Consider the following 18,814-nt stretch of genomic DNA (forward strand, 5'->3'; position numbering starts at 1 on the left):
GGACACCCATTAAGTCATAATAGAAATCTCAAAATTAATGACTTAATTTAATAACGAAACGGAAACAATTCGAAAACGACAAATTTTATTGACGGAACGGGTTACAATGACGGAATAAACTTCGGGTTGTCACAACACTACACTAGGGTTTATCGTACAAACGAATCACACATTTGGAAAAACTATAATAGGTATAGTTTACTAGATATTCATGAGATTTTACATACTATAAGTACTATATCAAGGAAATACTTTTATATACTAGAACAAATGGACTTTTCATTCGTAAATCTATTTGATACTAAGTTTTGGTGAGACATTCAACTTCACGTACTTTTAAGTATGCAGTTAAAGTCCTGTATTATATACTATAAACTCTTGTAGGGAGAGCGTGATACTTATGTATAGATCTATACGGGATTGACAATCCCGCACCTAAACTATTAGCTACAGTTAGACCGGCAGGTCTGTGGTGACAAACGTCATAACATTCCAACGCCTGAAGAATGTTGTAACAGGCAGTCTGGGTCAATAGCATGGTTATAAATCTCACATGGAGTATTAAAAACACATTGATTTACGGGGTTATCAAATGCCTTAGTGATTATATACATACATAAATCTACTATTCTAGGCATGAAAAACACTATTGCATTACAGTTTTGGAACTTTTAAACTACCACACACTTATGGAAAAATATTGGATTTCTAGAAACAAACATTCAAAACAGTCGGGTCTTGGTAGAAGACTATTTTTATACTAGTAGGAAATATGGGATTTTCTAGGAGTTTTAAAACATCTACAAACAATATCATTCAAATTTATACAAACATTGACATTAGATACTTATGAACTCACCAGCTTAAATGCTGATATACTCTTTCAAATCTACTTGTATTTCTCAGGGATTCAGTAATACAAGTAAACTTCAGCTTTTGGGGAAGTGACGCTAAGGCGTCAGTTTAAAACTCATTTTGTCATCATATTGTAATTTGTTTTGAAACAAGTATCATTCAATAATATAACTTCTAAATTATGGTTGATTTACTTTCTTTACTATGTATGAACTATTACGATACTACATGAAGTCATCCGCCCTCGAAGGATTCCGCCGTTCTGGTTTGGGGGTGTGACAGATTGGTATTAGAGCATTGTCTATAGTGAACTACGTATATCGAAACACATAGGATATACAAACTATAAATGCATAGGGAATAAAACTCTCTAACAAAACGTTGTTACACCTAAACCGCGTTTCATTTGGAGGGTATTGTGGTCTAAGTGTTATTTTGGGTATTAATAGTTCGAGGAGCCGAAGGATCAGCAGTTCAGCAGTTGCCGGATAGCAGTCAGAAGTGTTCAGCTAGTCTTCAGTAGAGCAAGGTGAGTCTCCTTACTGTTTGTATGGGTCTAAGGCACCAACGCCGACCCATTATGTTTATGTTTATGTATAGTAGGAAGACCCAGGGGGTTAGCCCTAGGAATTTATTGTATATGTTCCGGGTTACGACATGATGTCGGGCGAGGCCCGAGGAAGGTTAGAATGCTAGAGGTCTTTGTGATTCTTGAACGAGTAGTTATGATCGATTTAGGATCGGGGGTCCATTTTCGGGGTAAGCCCGAAGTATGTTAGATGATAGTATGTCTCCAGGCCAGGGGTCCATTGTCGGGGCAATCCCGAGGAAGATTCTTATGTTGTATGTTAGATTATACTTGTGGTCTCTGTGATATTTGTATGTGCATGATAGGGAGGTGAGTGTGGGCGAGGTCCCGTATCTCATCACTAGCTGAGTATGGATGGGGTTCGATATCTCAACATTAGCAGAGTAGCGGTGGGCCCGTTATAGGAAGGGAGTGACTGTGGGCGGGGGCCCGTATCTCACTACTAACAAGACTATTGACGGGGTTCCACAAATTCAGTAGCAGGACCGAGGCGAGGCCCTAGTTAGGCGAGGCCTTAGTTCAGGGAACAGTTAAAGTACGTTTATTTATATACTATTATGTTATTTGGTTGTATGTGTATGGTGGGGGAGGCCCAGAGACAGGCGGGGCCTAAGAAAAACAGATCTGTATACCTAGCGGGGCTCAATGCCAGGCGGGGCCCAATGCCGAGCAACGCCTGATGCAACGTGCGGGGGCCCAGTATGTGGTTATGTGTATATGTTATGTGGTAGGTTGGGGAACTCACTAAGCTTTGTGCTTACGGTTTTTAGTGTTGGTTTCAGGTACTTCCGGCAGCGGAAGCAAGAGCTCGGGATGATCGCATGACACACACCAAGAAGTTTTAGCCTGGGATGTCTTTACTCTGATAATTAGAACATGTTTTGAAACGATACTCTAATTTGATATATCTACCTTTAATTATGGTTGAATTGATTAGATACTTATGGTTTTATTAATGTTTTAAAAAGAAATTTTGGGTCATGATTTTTGGGATGTTACATAAAACATATCGAACTAAAATCATAATTCATGCAAGAAGTTTGTTTGTTGTAAGTTGAATGGACTTCATCTACCACTATATTGCTTTGTTTTGAGGGTTGCCATGAGGAGAATACCGGTTATTGAAGAACTTGCTTGCAGGGGTATTATCGTCTAATCCTTGGAGTGTCAATTATGTAGTACCATTTAGGAATTATCAGACCACCTACACATCAGTTGCAAATTTGTCAAGATTGTTCGAGAGTAGGTGCTAGAATGGTGTGGGATTCAAAACATACAATTTTCTCCACTCCATGGCTTGTCACGGCGTGTAGCTTTGATCTCCACTCCGTGGCGACGATTTTTCACCAAAATCTATTCCAGCTTCAATTATCCATAACTTCTTCGGTTCAACTTCGTAACCGGTGATCTTTATATGTATGAACAGGTATTGACGAGCCCCACAACCCCATCTAGTTTACTTTGACTTAAAATATATCGAACTAAAATCATAATTCATGCAAAAATTTTGGTGGTTGTAAGTTGAATAGACTTCATCTACCACTATATTGCTTTGTTTGGAAGGCTACCATGAGGAGAATACCGGTTGTAGAAGCACTTGCTTGCAGGGGTATTATCGTCCAATCCTTGGAGTGTCAGTTATATAGTACCATTTTGGAATTATCAGACCACCTACTCATCAGTTGCGACTTTGGCAAGACTATTCGAGAGTGGGTGCTAGAATGGTGTGGGATTCAAAACAGACAGTTTTCGAGTATTTTGAAATTCATAGATTATGCTGCTTCGTGGGGTAATTATCCTTGCAAAAGATTGATAACTAATATGATCTTTTCTTGTACTCTTCGGAATATATTGACAACGAGAAACAATAAGTTTTTTTAGAAGATAAATGGCCCCAACCAAAATCACAGATAATGTAACATCCCCCTTTGGCACGTATCACAATATTTTCCGCTTTGGGCTCCCGACATGAAAACTTCCTAGGGGGTCACCCATCCCTGAATTGCTCTCGCCCGGGCACACTTAACTGTAGAGTTCTTATGAGATCTACTGCCCTCACGGATTTAAAATGCGTTGTGTTAGGGAAGGTATCCACACCTCTTATAAGGAATGTTTCGTTCTCCTTCCCAGCCAATGTGGGATCAGGTGCAACCCACCTTCACCCCCCATTATAGGGTTCGACGTCCCCGTCGAACACATCGACCCAAGTCCTAGCTCTGATACCATTTGTAACATCCCCCTCTAGCATGTATCACAATACTGTCTGCATTGGGCTCCCGACACAAAAACTTCCTAGGGGGTCACCCATCCCTGAATTATTCTCGCCTGGGCACGCTTAGCTGCATAATTCTTATGGGATCTGCTGCCCTCACGGCTTTAAAACGCTTTGTGACAAGGAATGTATCCACACCCCTTAGGTGGGTTGCACCTGATCCCATATTGGCTGGGAAGGAGAACGAAACATTCCTTATAAGGGGTGTGGATACTTTCTGTAACACAATGCGTTTTAAAGCTGTAAGGGCAGTAGATCTCATAAGAACTCTGCTGTTAAGCGTGCCCGGGCGAGAGCAGTTCAAGGATGGGTGACCCCCTAGGAAGTTTTTGTGCTAGGAGCCCAATGCGGACAATATTGTGATACATGTCCGATGGAGATGTTACAAATGGTATCAGAGCTGGAGTATGGGTCGATGTGTTCGACTGGGACGCCGAACTCTATAATGGGGGGGGGGGGGGGTGAAGGTGGGTGGTACCTGCACCTGATCCCACATCGGCATGGAAGGAGAACGAAACATTTTCTTATAAGGGGCGTGAATACCTTCCTTGTCACAACATGTTTTAAAGTCGTGAGGACAACATATCTCATAAGAACTCTGCAGTTAAGCGAGCCCAGGCGAGAACAATTCAGAGATGGGTGACCCCTGTGAAGTTTTTGTGTCGTGAGCCCAAAACGAATAATATTGTAATACGTTTCAGAGAGGATGTTACAGATAATGTCATATCTCCTTGTATGTTTGGTGCATAAATAGGTGTAACATTAGTTGTGGTAGTCGAGCATATTGAAGTTGTTCTCATTTTATTATCTTTTCATGTAAATGTATCTGTTGCCTTTGTCTTAGCTTCATGCTAAATGTGGGCTTTTATTTTTAATGAATTTTATTTGCCGCGTAAATAATGAGTCTGAAAAAAAAAACTTTTTTAATATTAAATTATTATATGAATAAATAATTAAAATTTTTTTCCATTGAGTTTATGTAGAGTTACTTAAATGAGTTCATTGGAGTCTCTAGATGCAATATGCAATTATCATGTCTTTTCAAGCACCCAAAAGAAAAAAATGTCCCTTCATTTTGAATAAAAAGGCATGTGAAAGTGTTGCACATTAAATTGTCCATCTTGAGTTTGAGGACCACTTTGAATCTTTCGATAGATTGGAATCGTCATTGGACCACATAAAGCCCATTTTTTTCCACGTGATAGATATAACGTCTAACACCATTAAACTTAACCGTATATCATATTCAAAAACACAAAAAGAACCAACTATAAGATCGAAATAGAGGAATCAAAAAGCCGAAATAATCTTTAATATGAACAATTCAAGTATCTTATGGCTTTAGCCATTTGGTTCGTATGGGTATCTCCTATAATCGAGCAAAGTCCCTTCAAAATTGGAACCAAATCAAATCAAACCAACCAATCAACCACCACAACTTGGGTACAAACTTTTCCCTCCTAATCTCTTTTCAGATCGAAGCTTCCTACCACTAGCACTTTACTTGTTTTTCTTTTTCAACTATGTGGTATCTACATCATCCATGATCTCACCAATGGCTAGTAGCCACCAATTCTACCACTTTTGTGACTGATTTTGTTGAACCATTCTTCCAGAAATTGCGGCTGCTAATGCTGCTTTGAAGCTCGGATCTTTTGTCAACGAAGATGCCATTTGATCTACCAAAAACTGTTGAAATTCGGGTGTGTCAACCCTTCGGTTGCCACCAACTTTCTGTTCATCCGACGCGTTACTGACTGGTTTTGTCAAGTCCAGGGTGATGGTGGGTCCGGATGAGCTCAGGGAGGCCGAGCATGGGACTGAACCGAGAGTGGTGGTGGCCACTGTTCGGCTCAAACATGAACCCGCTTGCTCGTTTTTAGCTTGGTTTGGATGGTTGTGCTCTCCTTCATAAGTTGCTACCAAGATCGACTGATCCTCGACACTTCTTTGAACCTAATCCGAACAAGATTAAACAACGAGAACATATTAGACTTTAGAAACATCAAGTTCGTATCAGATTTGTGTTTTGAAATGAAGATATATATATATAGAAGTTGGCAATGGCTTCTTACCTTCTTTTTGACTGGGCAGGTTGGAGCATGAGAGCACTTGAAATACGCTCTAGGAGAAGGGTTGTCTCTTGTAACCTTTTGTCCATATTTCCTCCATTGATATCCATCCTTCACCAACTGTATACAACAAATATAACATTCAGATTTACAAATCTTGGCAACTACTAGAAATAAGATTCTTTAATGTATATAGAATGGATCAAGAGGACTTACAAGGCCCGTATCCGAAGCTTCGGTGCGAACACAGACCCTAGAAATCTTGGCCTTAAGGTTTTGTTCTTGTCGAGGTTTCTTACAAGAATCTTCATCGCTTGAACTGCTTTCGGAGTTCCCTCTCTCATTGTTGATGATTTGGTTCACGGGGTTTTCCGGCTTCCGTTTGTTGGGGTTGTTGTTGGTGGCGCTATCTGATGGTGCCGGATTCTTGCTAATATAATCAGCTAAATGGTTTTGCAAAGCATTGTAGTTCTCACACATGACAGTCAACATCTCCGTGAGCTTCTTGTTCTCTGCACTCACCCTATTCAATTCCTCCACCAACTCGCTTGCATCCTGCGCAATAAACATCTCCTTTAATGAGAGAGAGAGAGAGAGAGAGAGAGAGAGGATATATATACATGTATGTATATTATATATATGATAGAACCCAGAAGTGAAAAATGGTGTATACCTGATCATTAACAGAAGACATCTTCAATCCCAGCTCAATATTGAAGCTGCTTTGAACTTCTTGTTTCTGCGATTCAAAATCAAGAAACTACGTAAGCTAAAGAGAAACCCATCTGTGTGTGTGTTGATTACACATGTATATATAGATATATGTATGATCTGCATACATGTGTATATATGTATATCCGTAACCAAGTACTTACAGGAACTAGAGAGAGGAAGTGGGAAGGGTTTGAATTAAGATCCAACGAAGTGTCGACTAAGCTTGTATATTCCATGGAAAGATTCTTAAAAGAAAACTCCTGTTGCAGTATAGATTGATCTTGAAGTAGTTGTAGAGAAAAGAGGGAGAGAAAGAGAAGGAGAGAGTTGAACTGAAGAACTGAATGAAAAGAAAGAGTAGAATATATAGATAAGGAGGTGCAAATTGACAGGGAAGACAAGAGGAAGGTGGGTTGCTACAGATATTATTATGGTCAAGATGGAGATAGGTTAGATGTTAATTATTATATCTCTAGTTGAAAACTTTAAATTAGCTTCTCATTTGTATTATTCTTTTTAGTTTTATTATAAATTATAAATATAAATTTATAATAGTTCCAAATGCTTAATCGTGATCACATATATAATTTAACTTGATACCTATATTTTACAGATTTTTATTTTCAAAACTAACCTTTAAAAACTTATACCATCAATTTGAATTAAATAGAAGACTCGGATGCCGATAAGATTCTAACTAAATAACTTATACAAAAAATGGAATTTAATAATTAAACATTTATACACATTTATTATTATGACTATATAATTAAATAAAGGTCTATGTTTAATTTTAAAATAACATTTATTAAAATATATATAAAAATTTTCGTTCTTTAGATCTTAATACTTACTACACTATAAGTTAAAATCTCACTAAAATCTTTCAACATCGTTGCTAGTAACCGGATGTTAGTGTATTTTCACATTGTTTTATTTTACCTCCGTAATTTTAATTCTCCGATCTCAAATTCATAAGTCAAGATTGATGATTTTATATATTCTGTAAAACAAAAGATAAAAAAAAATAACTATTTAATTTTAAACCACAATAGTCATGTTCACTATATTTTCATTTATATTTTTATCCATCTGTTTAAAAAAAATTGATTTTTATATCTTTCATTTTAGTTGAATAAAAAGAACCGTGATAAAAGCTTATATCATTTTTTAGCGGATAAATAAAAAACATAAACAGAAATGTTATGTCCCTTTCAGTATTTGTGTCAATTTAACTGAATGTAATAAATTTCGTATTCGGAATATTTGATTTTAATTGAAAAATAATATGTGAATAATACAATATTATATGAAATTTTATTGGATCAGAATTTGTATTTCATTTTTCTTATAATGAATGGTAGGAAGACAAAGAAGGAAGAAAAATAGGAAACGGAGAGTGTGTGTGGGAGAAAGTGTTGTCGGCTGTGAGAGTAAGAAGTCTTTGCATTTAGTCAAAGTCAAGCCCACCTTTGCCAAGGTTACTTGCAATTTGTACAACTACTAAACAAATCTTTCAAAAAGTATTGGTCCAAATTAGATAATATCCTTATATCCCACATTTTATCATTTCCTTATATAATTCTTCGAAAATGTTGAAGCCTGCGTAAGTCCTTTTATAAAAAGTCTTAAACAAGGGTTACTTTAATATATTAGGAAGGGGTTTTTCGAAAAAAAAAAAAATCCACCCGTCGTTTTTTTTTTCCTATCAACCATCTACTCATTAAAATATATATTTTTTTGACGTTTTATTTATATAGATTATATATTGGTTTTTTTAACATTTGTGTTCGTTTACATTATATAATGTCTTTTTTGACGTTTGGTTGAATAAATAAATAAAAATAAAAATATGGATGACTATCAATCATCCAATATAAGTATTTACTATTGTTTTTTTATGTTTTGTTCGTTTTCATCATCCGTTTATATGTTCATGTTTATTCATTTTTTCAATTTTAAGAGGTATAATGGTTATTTGTTAGCCAAATGATCTTAAATACTATGATTAACAAGTAAAGTGTTTATGTAATAACAAGTAAAATGTTTAGGGCATTTGGTATGGAGAGGTTCTAGGCACGTAATGATCTACATGGAGGGATTGTTCTTGCGTAAACACTGCCCCAATGAGTATAGTGGTGGTGTGAAGTAGCTAATTTCACGGATGCTTACGGGAATTGTGATTGGCTAGCTCCAAATTGAATATATTCTCATTGGCTTCTCTCTTTCTTATTCACCATTTAACACCATCTCCAACCATTATTGAATGTATTGTGAATAAAGATAGAAGATGATGTTTAGTAATTTTCACCCGTGAACATACCCGATCACCTTATGTAATAACATCAAAACAATTTTATGGTTATCTGTTACCTCGGGATACTAGTTTGACTTTTATCAATGAAAATTTTAAGATTATTTAATAAAAAACGATTATATTTTTTAATACGTTATATTTATTGAAAAAATAATTTAAATCTTCTTTTAATTATTGATGAGAAATAATGAAATAAAACCCATATATTTTTAAACGACAAATATATATAAAATCAAAAATAAATCCATCCTAAACATATTACATTATTACCTCAACAAAAATAAAATATGACTAAAAACTTTTTTTATTGTCTTGAAAAATAATAATAAAGACCATTGGACCAAATTGTAGAAAAAATAAATTTTACCTTTGTATTTTATTTGTAAAGAAATACAATTTCTTTGTTCTCTGGATATGTGATACTATTTGAATGGGGTCCAGTGTACCATCTACATGGATCACAAGAGTTTGAGATATTTGATGGATTAGCCAAACCTGAATATGAGGCATCGTAGATGGTTAGACATGGTGAATGATTATGATTACAAGATTCTGTATCATCTTGGGAAGGCCAACATAGTGGCTGATGCCTTGAGTCGCAAGGTGATTAGTGCTCCTATCAGAGATATATTACTTCACCACTACTGGACTTGATCAAAGAGGCGCAAATTGAGGGGTTAAAGGAAGAGAATTGGAAGAAAGAAAGGATAAAATGTCATATTCCTTCATTTGTCAGAGGTAGTCGGGGTTTGTCAACTCAGTGTGGCAGAGTGTGGGTTCTTATTTATGGGGGAGTTAGGCAGATGTTGTTGGAAGAAGCGCACAAGTCAAAACTTCTGATCCATCCATGGGCTACGGAGATATATAGAGACCTGAGACTTAGCTATTGATGGCCCTTTATGAAAAGGGAAATAACTTGGTATGTGGAGCGGTTCTTGACTTGCTGGAAATTCAAGGCCGAACCTAGGAGACCCCACGACAAGATGCAAATGTTAGACATTCCCACGTGGAAATAGGAGGAGATCACTATGGATTTCATCACGGACTTGCATAGGACGGCACCTGGGTTGATTCTATCTGGGTTATTGTTGAAAGGTTGACCAAGAGCGCCCACTTCATCCTGATTCAAGAGAGTTCATCCGTTGAGAAGCTACCCGAGATCTACATAAAGGAGGTAGTTGAACGACACAGGGTTTCGGTTTATGGTGTTTCAGATTGTGACGTCCGTTTTACTTCTAGGTTCTAGAGGAAGTTCCACAAGGATCTTGGTACTTAATTTCTTTTCAATACCGCTTACCACCTACAAACTGATGGGTAGAGCGAGCGAACCATTCAGACTCTCGAAAAGATGCTTCAGTGTTTTGGAATTTGGTGGGAGTTGGGATACTTAAATTCTTTTAGTTGATTCTCCTACAACAATAGCTATCATGCCATCGTTGGTATGCCTCTCGTTGATCTGTTGTATGAGAGGAAATGTCAGACCCCGATTTTCTAGGGCGAGGTTGGTTAGTGAGTGATGGGGAGCACTGAGGTAGTGCTCAAGACCATGAGGTTGATACATTAGGTGTATGGTAGACTGAGGACCATGCATTTTATGCAAAAGAGTTTTGTTGACCGACGATGTTCTGATCTCAATCGAGTTTTAGTTTGGGGATTTTGTGCTTCTGAAGGTGTCAGCATGGAAGGATATCATCCGGATCCGAAAGCAGGGTAAGTTGGGCTCCAAATACATTGGTCCTTTCAAGGTTATTGCCCGAGTGGGAAATGTTGCTTATCAATCAGATATTCTTGTGGAGCTTAGTTAGATCCACAATACGTTTCATGTCTCTGAGTTGTGGAAGTGTGTGGCTGATAATTTCGCAGTGGTTCCACTAGATGATATTTAGGTTGCTTAACGCTTGAATTATGTTGAGAGACCGGTTGCTATTTTAGACAAGAAGATGAAGGCTTTATGTAACAAGGTGGTGGGTTTGGTTAAGGTGCAATGGCAGCACCGGAAGAGTTCCAAATGTAATTAGGAATCAAAGGAGGAGATGAGAGAACACTACCTTGAGTTATTTGCATCAGCAGATTTTGAGGAAGAAATCTTATTCAAGTGAATGAGAGTTGTAAATATTAAACTCTAATTTTATGAGTTTTGGATGGCCATGAGGTAGTGATGATGATCACCTATGGTGTAGAATCCACTTTATGATCGCACATCTTTTAAGTCGCCACAATGTGGACATACAGTGACCATGACGTAGTGAAGGTTGAATGCAAAACCCAAGATTTTAGGGCCTTGAGCCATATTTAAAGGAAGTAATGGTTAGGGTTTCCTCCACTCTCAGCCTCCACCACCTCCAAAGTGCTCTTGATAAATTCCTAGCCTCATTGCAAGCTTTTGATCTCATTCTTGGCATCTTTGTGATCTTGGATGAAAGATGAAGGTGTTTCTAGTGAAAGAATCCAACAAGCAACTCATCTCCATTCATTGTGCATCTTCTCGACTCTTTGTAAGTCCTCAAGTTTCCATCTTTTTGATTCCTTTCTTGTAGATCTAATGTATATAGCTTATTTTGGTCCATTGTTGAAATTTAGATGATTAGGTGAAATAAAGTTAGCAACTTTATAGTTCATCAATATCCCTTGAGTGTTATATGTTATGGATCTAAGAGTAGTTGGTGCTTTAAATGCCATGCATGAGACTTATGTCATTTTCTTCCTTTTTGACATAGTTTGAGTGGAGGATATGCATGGGTCATGCATGTCCATAATGGTTGTATTTTAGTGGACCTTTAGGGTCCTAAATATGGCTAGATGTTCCAGATCTAAAGTGTTATAATGATTTTGACAGGTTTCGAGTCTCGTTAGATCAAACATAGGGCAATAGAAACAATAAAAAAAATATGATCTAAAATCAAAATTTGTAGGATCTAATGTAACGTCGTAAAATTTCAAACAAATTTTCACATTTTAAAAACACTTTATTATCAAAATATTATAAACTCATCGTTTCATATATCCAAACATAAGTCAAAATCCCAAGGTCATAACATATATAAAACTCCGCGTGTGTGTGTACTGATCATGCTGGTGCCTTCCCGCGATCCTCGCTAGTACCTAAAATGCATAACATAAATCACTGTAAGCACGAAGCTTAGTGAGTTCCCCAAAATACCACACATAACACATACTAGCCACTCGAGGCTATAACTCTATGGCCCTTGGGCCCTAACTTTGTGGACCCTCTGGTCCTAGCTCTATGAACATTCTGGTTCTAACTCTGATATACACTGATATACACACAACATAAATCACATAGAAATAATGCAGTGCAACACATCACATAAATAGCATACAATAACTCTGTCACATAATTCTAATTACCACTCAAGGAAAAGTATAGTGAGAAGACTCACCTCGCTGGATGTCGGATAATCACTCGTGCTCGATTCCCCAACCTATCGTCCTCCTATATCGTAAATACATCTATTAATACTTTCCTGGCTTAGTTTGACTAACACTATTAAGTCATCACTAGTCAACCCTGGTCAATGCTGGTCGATGGTCAACCCTTGACCCGACTTGTCGAGTCACGCATAGACTCGTCGATTCCATACGTGAACTCTAGTCCTTTGAATCCTTTCTGACTCACCAAGTCACTCACCCAACTCGGCGAGTGTCACACCCCAAAACCAAGAACGGCGGAAACGTTCTGGGGCGGAGGACGTCATGTATAGTATCACAACACAGTAAATGTAAATAAGCAAACAACATCATCCATTGCATTAAATATAAAGTTTTAATACAAGTGTGTTCTGTACAGTTATAGACACCAAAAATAATGTAACGCAAAATAATATGAGATGAGTCTTGAATGCACTCCATCTTCTCAAAAGCTGGCCTCAGTACCTGTCTACTGATGACCTGAGAATACAAGTTATTTTGAAAGAGTTTATCAGCATTAAGCTGGTGAGTTCATAAGTATTTTAGTGTCAATGTTTGTTGTCAAAACGTTTGAACCTGTCTTAATGTATAAGTTTGTAAAAATGTAAGTAAATGTTTGAAAGTATTTGTAAAAGTTTGAATCTCTTAGAAAATCCTATATTTTCTATTAAAGTAACCTTCTACCAAGGCTTAACTGTTTTGTAAACTCGTCTGTTGTAAAAGTGTGTATTTACCCAAGTATAACTATCATTTGATAAAATATAGTTTGTACATTAATGCTTAAGTGAGATTATCACCAAAATATGTAATGGGTAAATCATTGTAGTACTGTAGCTTTGTATAATAAGAACTATTGTTGTACTAATTACTACTACCTTAAACCGGATTTATATTAAGGTATATTGTGATAAATTGCACCATGCTATCGACTGGTAACAACGACATAATGAATGGTCGTAATAAAAAGAAATGACGTTTGGCACCCGCAGACCTGCAGGTCCGGCTGTAGCTAGCAGCAAGGTGTAGGATAGTCAATCCAGTATAGATCTATACGCAAACTCACGCTCTCTCTCCAAGAGAATTCTGGCTACAACTCGAGCCATGACATTTAAGGCATGCTCCGACACAGTGGATCACAATTGTTAACGTATTCATGTATATGTAATGTTTCTCGTTCTAGTATAGTGGTATATGTTCATGTTTCTAGTATAACTGTATATGTACATGTTTCTAGTATAGCTGTATATGCACTTGTTTCTAGTATATCTGTATATGTACTTGTTTCTAGTATAGCTGTATATGCACTTGTTTCTAGTATAGCTGTATATGTACTTGTGTTACCCCGATGGTAACTAACTATTGATGTACTGATAAGTATGAATATGAAAGTCCTTTTATGTCTATACATGTATATATGATATATAAGTAATATGGAAATGACCTTCGGATGGTCACTCGAAATCCCACCAGACCACATCCAAATCGAGGAAAAGGAAATAGGGCGGATGGCCTTCCTAAGCCCTTTAAACATTATTTATATATCTATACATATATGGGCATGCAATTGAATAGGTAAAAGCATAAATAAGTTTTCATAAAACATTTGAAGCATAAATATAATTTCAAAAGGAGATCGACTTGATGTCGATCTATAAAACAATTTGAAAGCATAAGTTGATAAAACAGTTTAAGTATAAGAAACATTTGTTTGAATCACAGTTTGTAAATAAGGTCAGATATTAAAAGGGTTTGTCAAACATTTCAAAGTAAAGCAGTTTGATAAACAGTTTGAACAGTGGTAAGAATCGTTGTTTTCCTAGTTATTAATCACATGTGATTAAATGCAATCACATGTGATTGAAGCAATAACTATAAGTATTTGACTTGTATTCCCCCCCATAAAGTATTTAAAACATTTAAAATCATTTCAAAGGTTGATTCAAGGGGGTATGAACTCACTTGTGGTGAGTCGTTTGAATTGCAGTGTCGGGTACCGTGCTAGGTGGCAAACGGAGACTTGTTTACACGCACGAGCCTAGTTATCATATAATAAGCATATATATAACTAATTAGACAAATAATAACTTAATAAATAAGTTAAGACACTTAGGAACATGTAAACACTTTTTATAAGTGTTTAAGGTCCAAATGGTTGCATCTAAGATGCTACGGGACAAGGCAAAAGGGTTTGAAACATCAAATGGCCTTGCATAAGAGTTCACCACCCAACAAACCCCACCCTTTGGAGTTTACGGCCGTAAACTCATAGGTTTATGGCCGTGAACTCCTCACATGGTGGTTTTGGGTGTTTTAAAGTGTTATCTTGATCCTAGAACACCCCTAGCTTTGTTGGAATAACACATGAAGTAGTTTAAGGCCCTAGAATGCTCCATAGGGGAGTTTATGGCCAAAGGACCTTATCCCCTAGAGTTTACGACCATAAACTCCTATGGGGTGATGGCTTTTAATTGTTTTGAGGCCCTTGCATGTGTAGGATAGCTTCTATACTTTTATATAAGGCTAATGGGGACAAGAGGCACACTTTTAGGCTTTCACTTGGAGTTTACAGCCCAAGATATGTTCCTTGGCCGTAAACTCCTTTTAAGGAGTGATTAAGATGTCTTTTGTGCTCCATTCAAGTCCCATGTGTTCAAGGTAAATTGTCTTAAGGCCTAAGGTGTGTTTGGAGTGCCTTTAGCCTTTGGAAAAGGGGTTTACGGCCCAAGAGAGGTTCTTGGCCGTAAACTCCTACAAACTTATGATTTTGAAGTGTTTTGATGTCCAAAATAGGCACAAGCATTTTAGGGTTAAAGTCCTTAAGCATTAGGGGAAGTTTTAGGGCACTAAATGCCCTTGAAAAGGGGTTTACGGCCCAAGAGAAGTTCTTGGCCGTAAACTCCTATTACTTGGGTTTCTTGGATGATTTTTAGCCTATAAAGATCATACACAAGGTCCTTGATAAGTTGCCTAACATGGGGATGGGTCTAGGAAGCATTAAGGCTCCATTTTGGAGTTTACTCCCCAAGAACGTTCTTGGGCGGTAAACTCCCGGATCTTGTAATCTAAAACATGTAATTGATGTTAATAAGCATCTAACAAGTATTGAAACACATTTAGTAAAGTAGACTCACAATCTGGGATGAAAACCCGAAGATCCGTCAGAGAGAATATGACTTTTCTCTATTTGGAATTGTGAATAATGAATTAATTTAATTCAGAAAACTATTTATAGTCCTGGAATATTTTGGCAGAAAATATTTTTATTCTTGATATAGGACTGTAACATTATGAAACTTGAGATGCTCAAATTTCACAAAACCAGGAGCATCCACTCTCCTGATATCTCCTTAAACATAAAACCTAATGTACACAAACTTGTTCGGAAAAGTGTGAAAATCACAGAAACTGGACTAGCTTCTATTGGATAGATAATGTTCGTACAATGGAAATTTCGGGTTGTCACAGCGAGTCATCCACAGATCTGAGTCACGAGACAACCCGCTCCGACTCATCGAGTTCATTCCATGCACAACCTCAAATAACCTTCTGAGGCCAGATCTATTCCTCTAACCCTTAGATCTAACCTTCCCAAGTTCAATAATCATGTAAAGTCTCTATCTTGATGCACATGCAACATCTATATGACCATATATGATGATTTAGCCCCAAATACCTTAACCTAAGGTCATAACTGATGGGTTTTAGCCATAAGAACTTTCCTATGTGCACATGCAAAACCCTAATGCTTGGATCTAGGCTTTCTAATTAAACATGCTTTGAATCCAAGACTTCTAATGATTAATTAGGTGTAATAACAATATTGGAACAGATCTAGAATCATACCTTTGAATTCCTTGTTGACCTTGTTGTCTTGGAGCTTCTAGAGTCACAATTGTCACTCCTCTAATGGCTTACAAACACCAAATAGCAAGGAGGATGATTTAGGAGAGAGGAGAGGGGAGGAAATCGGCCAGGGCTTCTCTACTTTAGGTTAGGTGCCGATTTCCTTATGCCATAGGGTCTATTTATACTTGTAGACTCCTTAAGGGTTACAACCTAAACCCTAATTGGATAATCTTCTCTTAAGGCTATCCAAATCCATTCCTTAGATAACCCCTTGGACGATTTGAAGCTATCCTAGCTTCTAGAATCCGTCCAATGCATATCTATATGGATTTACAGTCTAAAGTTTAACTATCAAACAATTGACAATTTATACCCTCTTATTTAATTAATCTCTTTAAGTCACCAAATTAATTCCAATTAATTCTATGACTTATATTAATCAAATAACAATATTATTATTATAATATATTAATAATATTTACTCTTTCTTAATAAATCATCCTATCAAGTTGCTATGGTGAAGGCAACCCAAAAGGACCATGCACAACCGGGTCAAATACTTGCCTAATATAGTTGCAGCCTTAGACACTATTCCAACAGTCTCCCACTTGGATAAGTCTAGTAACTATATGCACAAGTACAATTCGGTTTGCAATCGTAGCTCTCAAAGACGCTGTCAAACTCTGATCTAATCAATCTTGTCCTTTAGATAAGGGATCGTACAGTCCTCTGTTAGATATCATGCTGACAATCCTATGGAATGGTTAGTTTAGCATTTAGGTTTCTCGATCTCTGATTTATTTGACATAGAACTTAATCGAACACATCAATTCAGTTCTGACCGGGCCCGGCACATAAGTCAAATCAAGTCATCGAGCGGCCAAGATATTGCTTTTACCTTCATAGATAAAAGTTACAGATAAACTTCGACTTATATGCATTTACTTATTCATTAACCAACTATACACAACAATGCATTTTATAACACCGAGTTACTGATGCATTTTCGCAATATCAATGTACAATCAATTAACAAATAACAAATCATATATCTAGGTTTTAAGACTATATGATATTATCGTCTTGCGATCACCCTTTTATATCATATTCCATAAGGTGATTCCAGCAAGCGCGGGTTTGTTCCAATGCTCAAAACTAGTTTATAAGCACTCATGAGAGTTGCAACAACCCTTTGCTATGTCTAACACCATTTAGACAATCTACACACCAATTCATGACAATCTTCATTCATATCTACTTCCAACATATGAACGATTGTGGACAATTTGAACAATTCGATTATTCCTAATAAACTCAATTATTCTGGAAGTCAAAACATGCAAAGTGAAACAATAGTTAAACAATTAACATAAGACAGTAACATTACTCATAAATAAAACTCCTTTATTTAATCATCAAATGTTAATTACATTTATCTATTACACGTTTCTAATACTATCTAATCTATGCTAATATCATCCTTCAGCCCAATACTCCTAGCATGCTGCAAGTGCTTAACCCTACTCAGTCCCTTCGTAAGCGGATCTGCTGGGTAATCTTCTGATGATATCCTCTTCACTATGATATGTCCTTCTTCTACACGATGTCTAATGAAGTGATATTTTCTGTCAATATGTCTTGATCTACCATGATCCCTCGGTTCCTTGGTCAAGGCTACCGCTTCTTCGTTATCACAGAAAATCTCAATGGGCTCCTTTATGGTAGGTACAACTCCAAGATCACCGATGAAGTTCTTTAGCCATATTGCTTCCTTCGACGCTTCGCTCGCTGCAATGTACTCTGATTCGCACGTTGAATCAGCTACGATTTCCTGCTTGGAACTCTTCCATGTCACCGCTCCTCCATTTAGGGTAAAGACCCAGCCCGACTGCAAACGGTAGTTGTCCCTGTCGGTCTGAAAACTGGCGTCACTATACCCTCGCACCTTCAAGTCATCACTCCCTCCAAGGACTAAGAACCATTCCTTCGTTCTACGAAGGTACTTAAGGATATTCTTCACTGCAATCCAATGTGCTCTGCCAGGATTCCCTTGATATCTGCTAACTATGCTCAAAGCGAAGGCTACATCAGGGCGAGTACAAGTCATAGCGTACATGATTGAGCCAACTGCGGAAGCGTATGGTACTCGGCTCATTTCTGCTATCTCAGCTTCGGTACTCGGACTTTGAGTCTTACTCAACTTGGCATTACTTTGTATCGATAATTCTCCCTTCTTTGAGTTTTCCATACTAAAACGTTTTAGTACCTTCTCTAAGTAAGTATTCTGACTAAGTCCAATTAGTCTCTTCCTTCTTTTTCTTACTATCCTTATTCCCAAAATGTAAGAAGCCTCTCCGAGGTCCTTCATAGCGAAGCACATCCCGAGCCAGGACTTAACCTCCTGCAGAGTCGGGATGTCGTTTCCTATGAGTAATATGTCATCGACATATAGAATGAGGAAGCTTACTATACTCCCACTGGCTTTGACATATACACATGATTCATCTTCGCTTTGTACAAATCCAAACTCTTTGACTTTCTCATCGAAGCAAAGATTCCATCTGCGAGATGCTTGCTTAAGTCCATAAATTGACTTCTCAAGCTTACACACTCTATTCGGATGCTTCGGATCCCCAAACCCATCTGGCTGAGCCATGTAAACATCCTCAGCCATCTTTCCGTTAAGGAAAGCGGTCTTGACATCCATTTGCCAAATCTCA

General features: G+C 37.3%; 1 protein-coding gene across 1 annotated transcript; it reads right to left on the bottom strand.

The window, feature by feature from the left end:
• Positions 1-4,939: 4,939 nt before the first annotated feature.
• On the bottom strand, positions 4,940-6,842 carry LOC111892261 (probable WRKY transcription factor 40). The gene is made up of 5 exons (XM_023888330.3): positions 6,664-6,842; positions 6,462-6,527; positions 6,005-6,343; positions 5,792-5,908; positions 4,940-5,672 (listed from the first exon to the last, which is right to left on the bottom strand). Exons 1-5 carry the CDS (start codon positions 6,736-6,738, stop codon positions 5,292-5,294), a joined length of 978 nt encoding a protein of 325 aa, XP_023744098.1. The 5' UTR covers positions 6,739-6,842; the 3' UTR covers positions 4,940-5,291.
• Positions 6,843-18,814: the final 11,972 nt, after the last annotated feature.

This window comes from Lactuca sativa, chromosome 4, assembly GCF_002870075.4.
Source record: "Lactuca sativa cultivar Salinas chromosome 4, Lsat_Salinas_v11, whole genome shotgun sequence".
Lineage (NCBI taxonomy): Eukaryota > Viridiplantae > Streptophyta > Magnoliopsida > Asterales > Asteraceae > Lactuca > Lactuca sativa.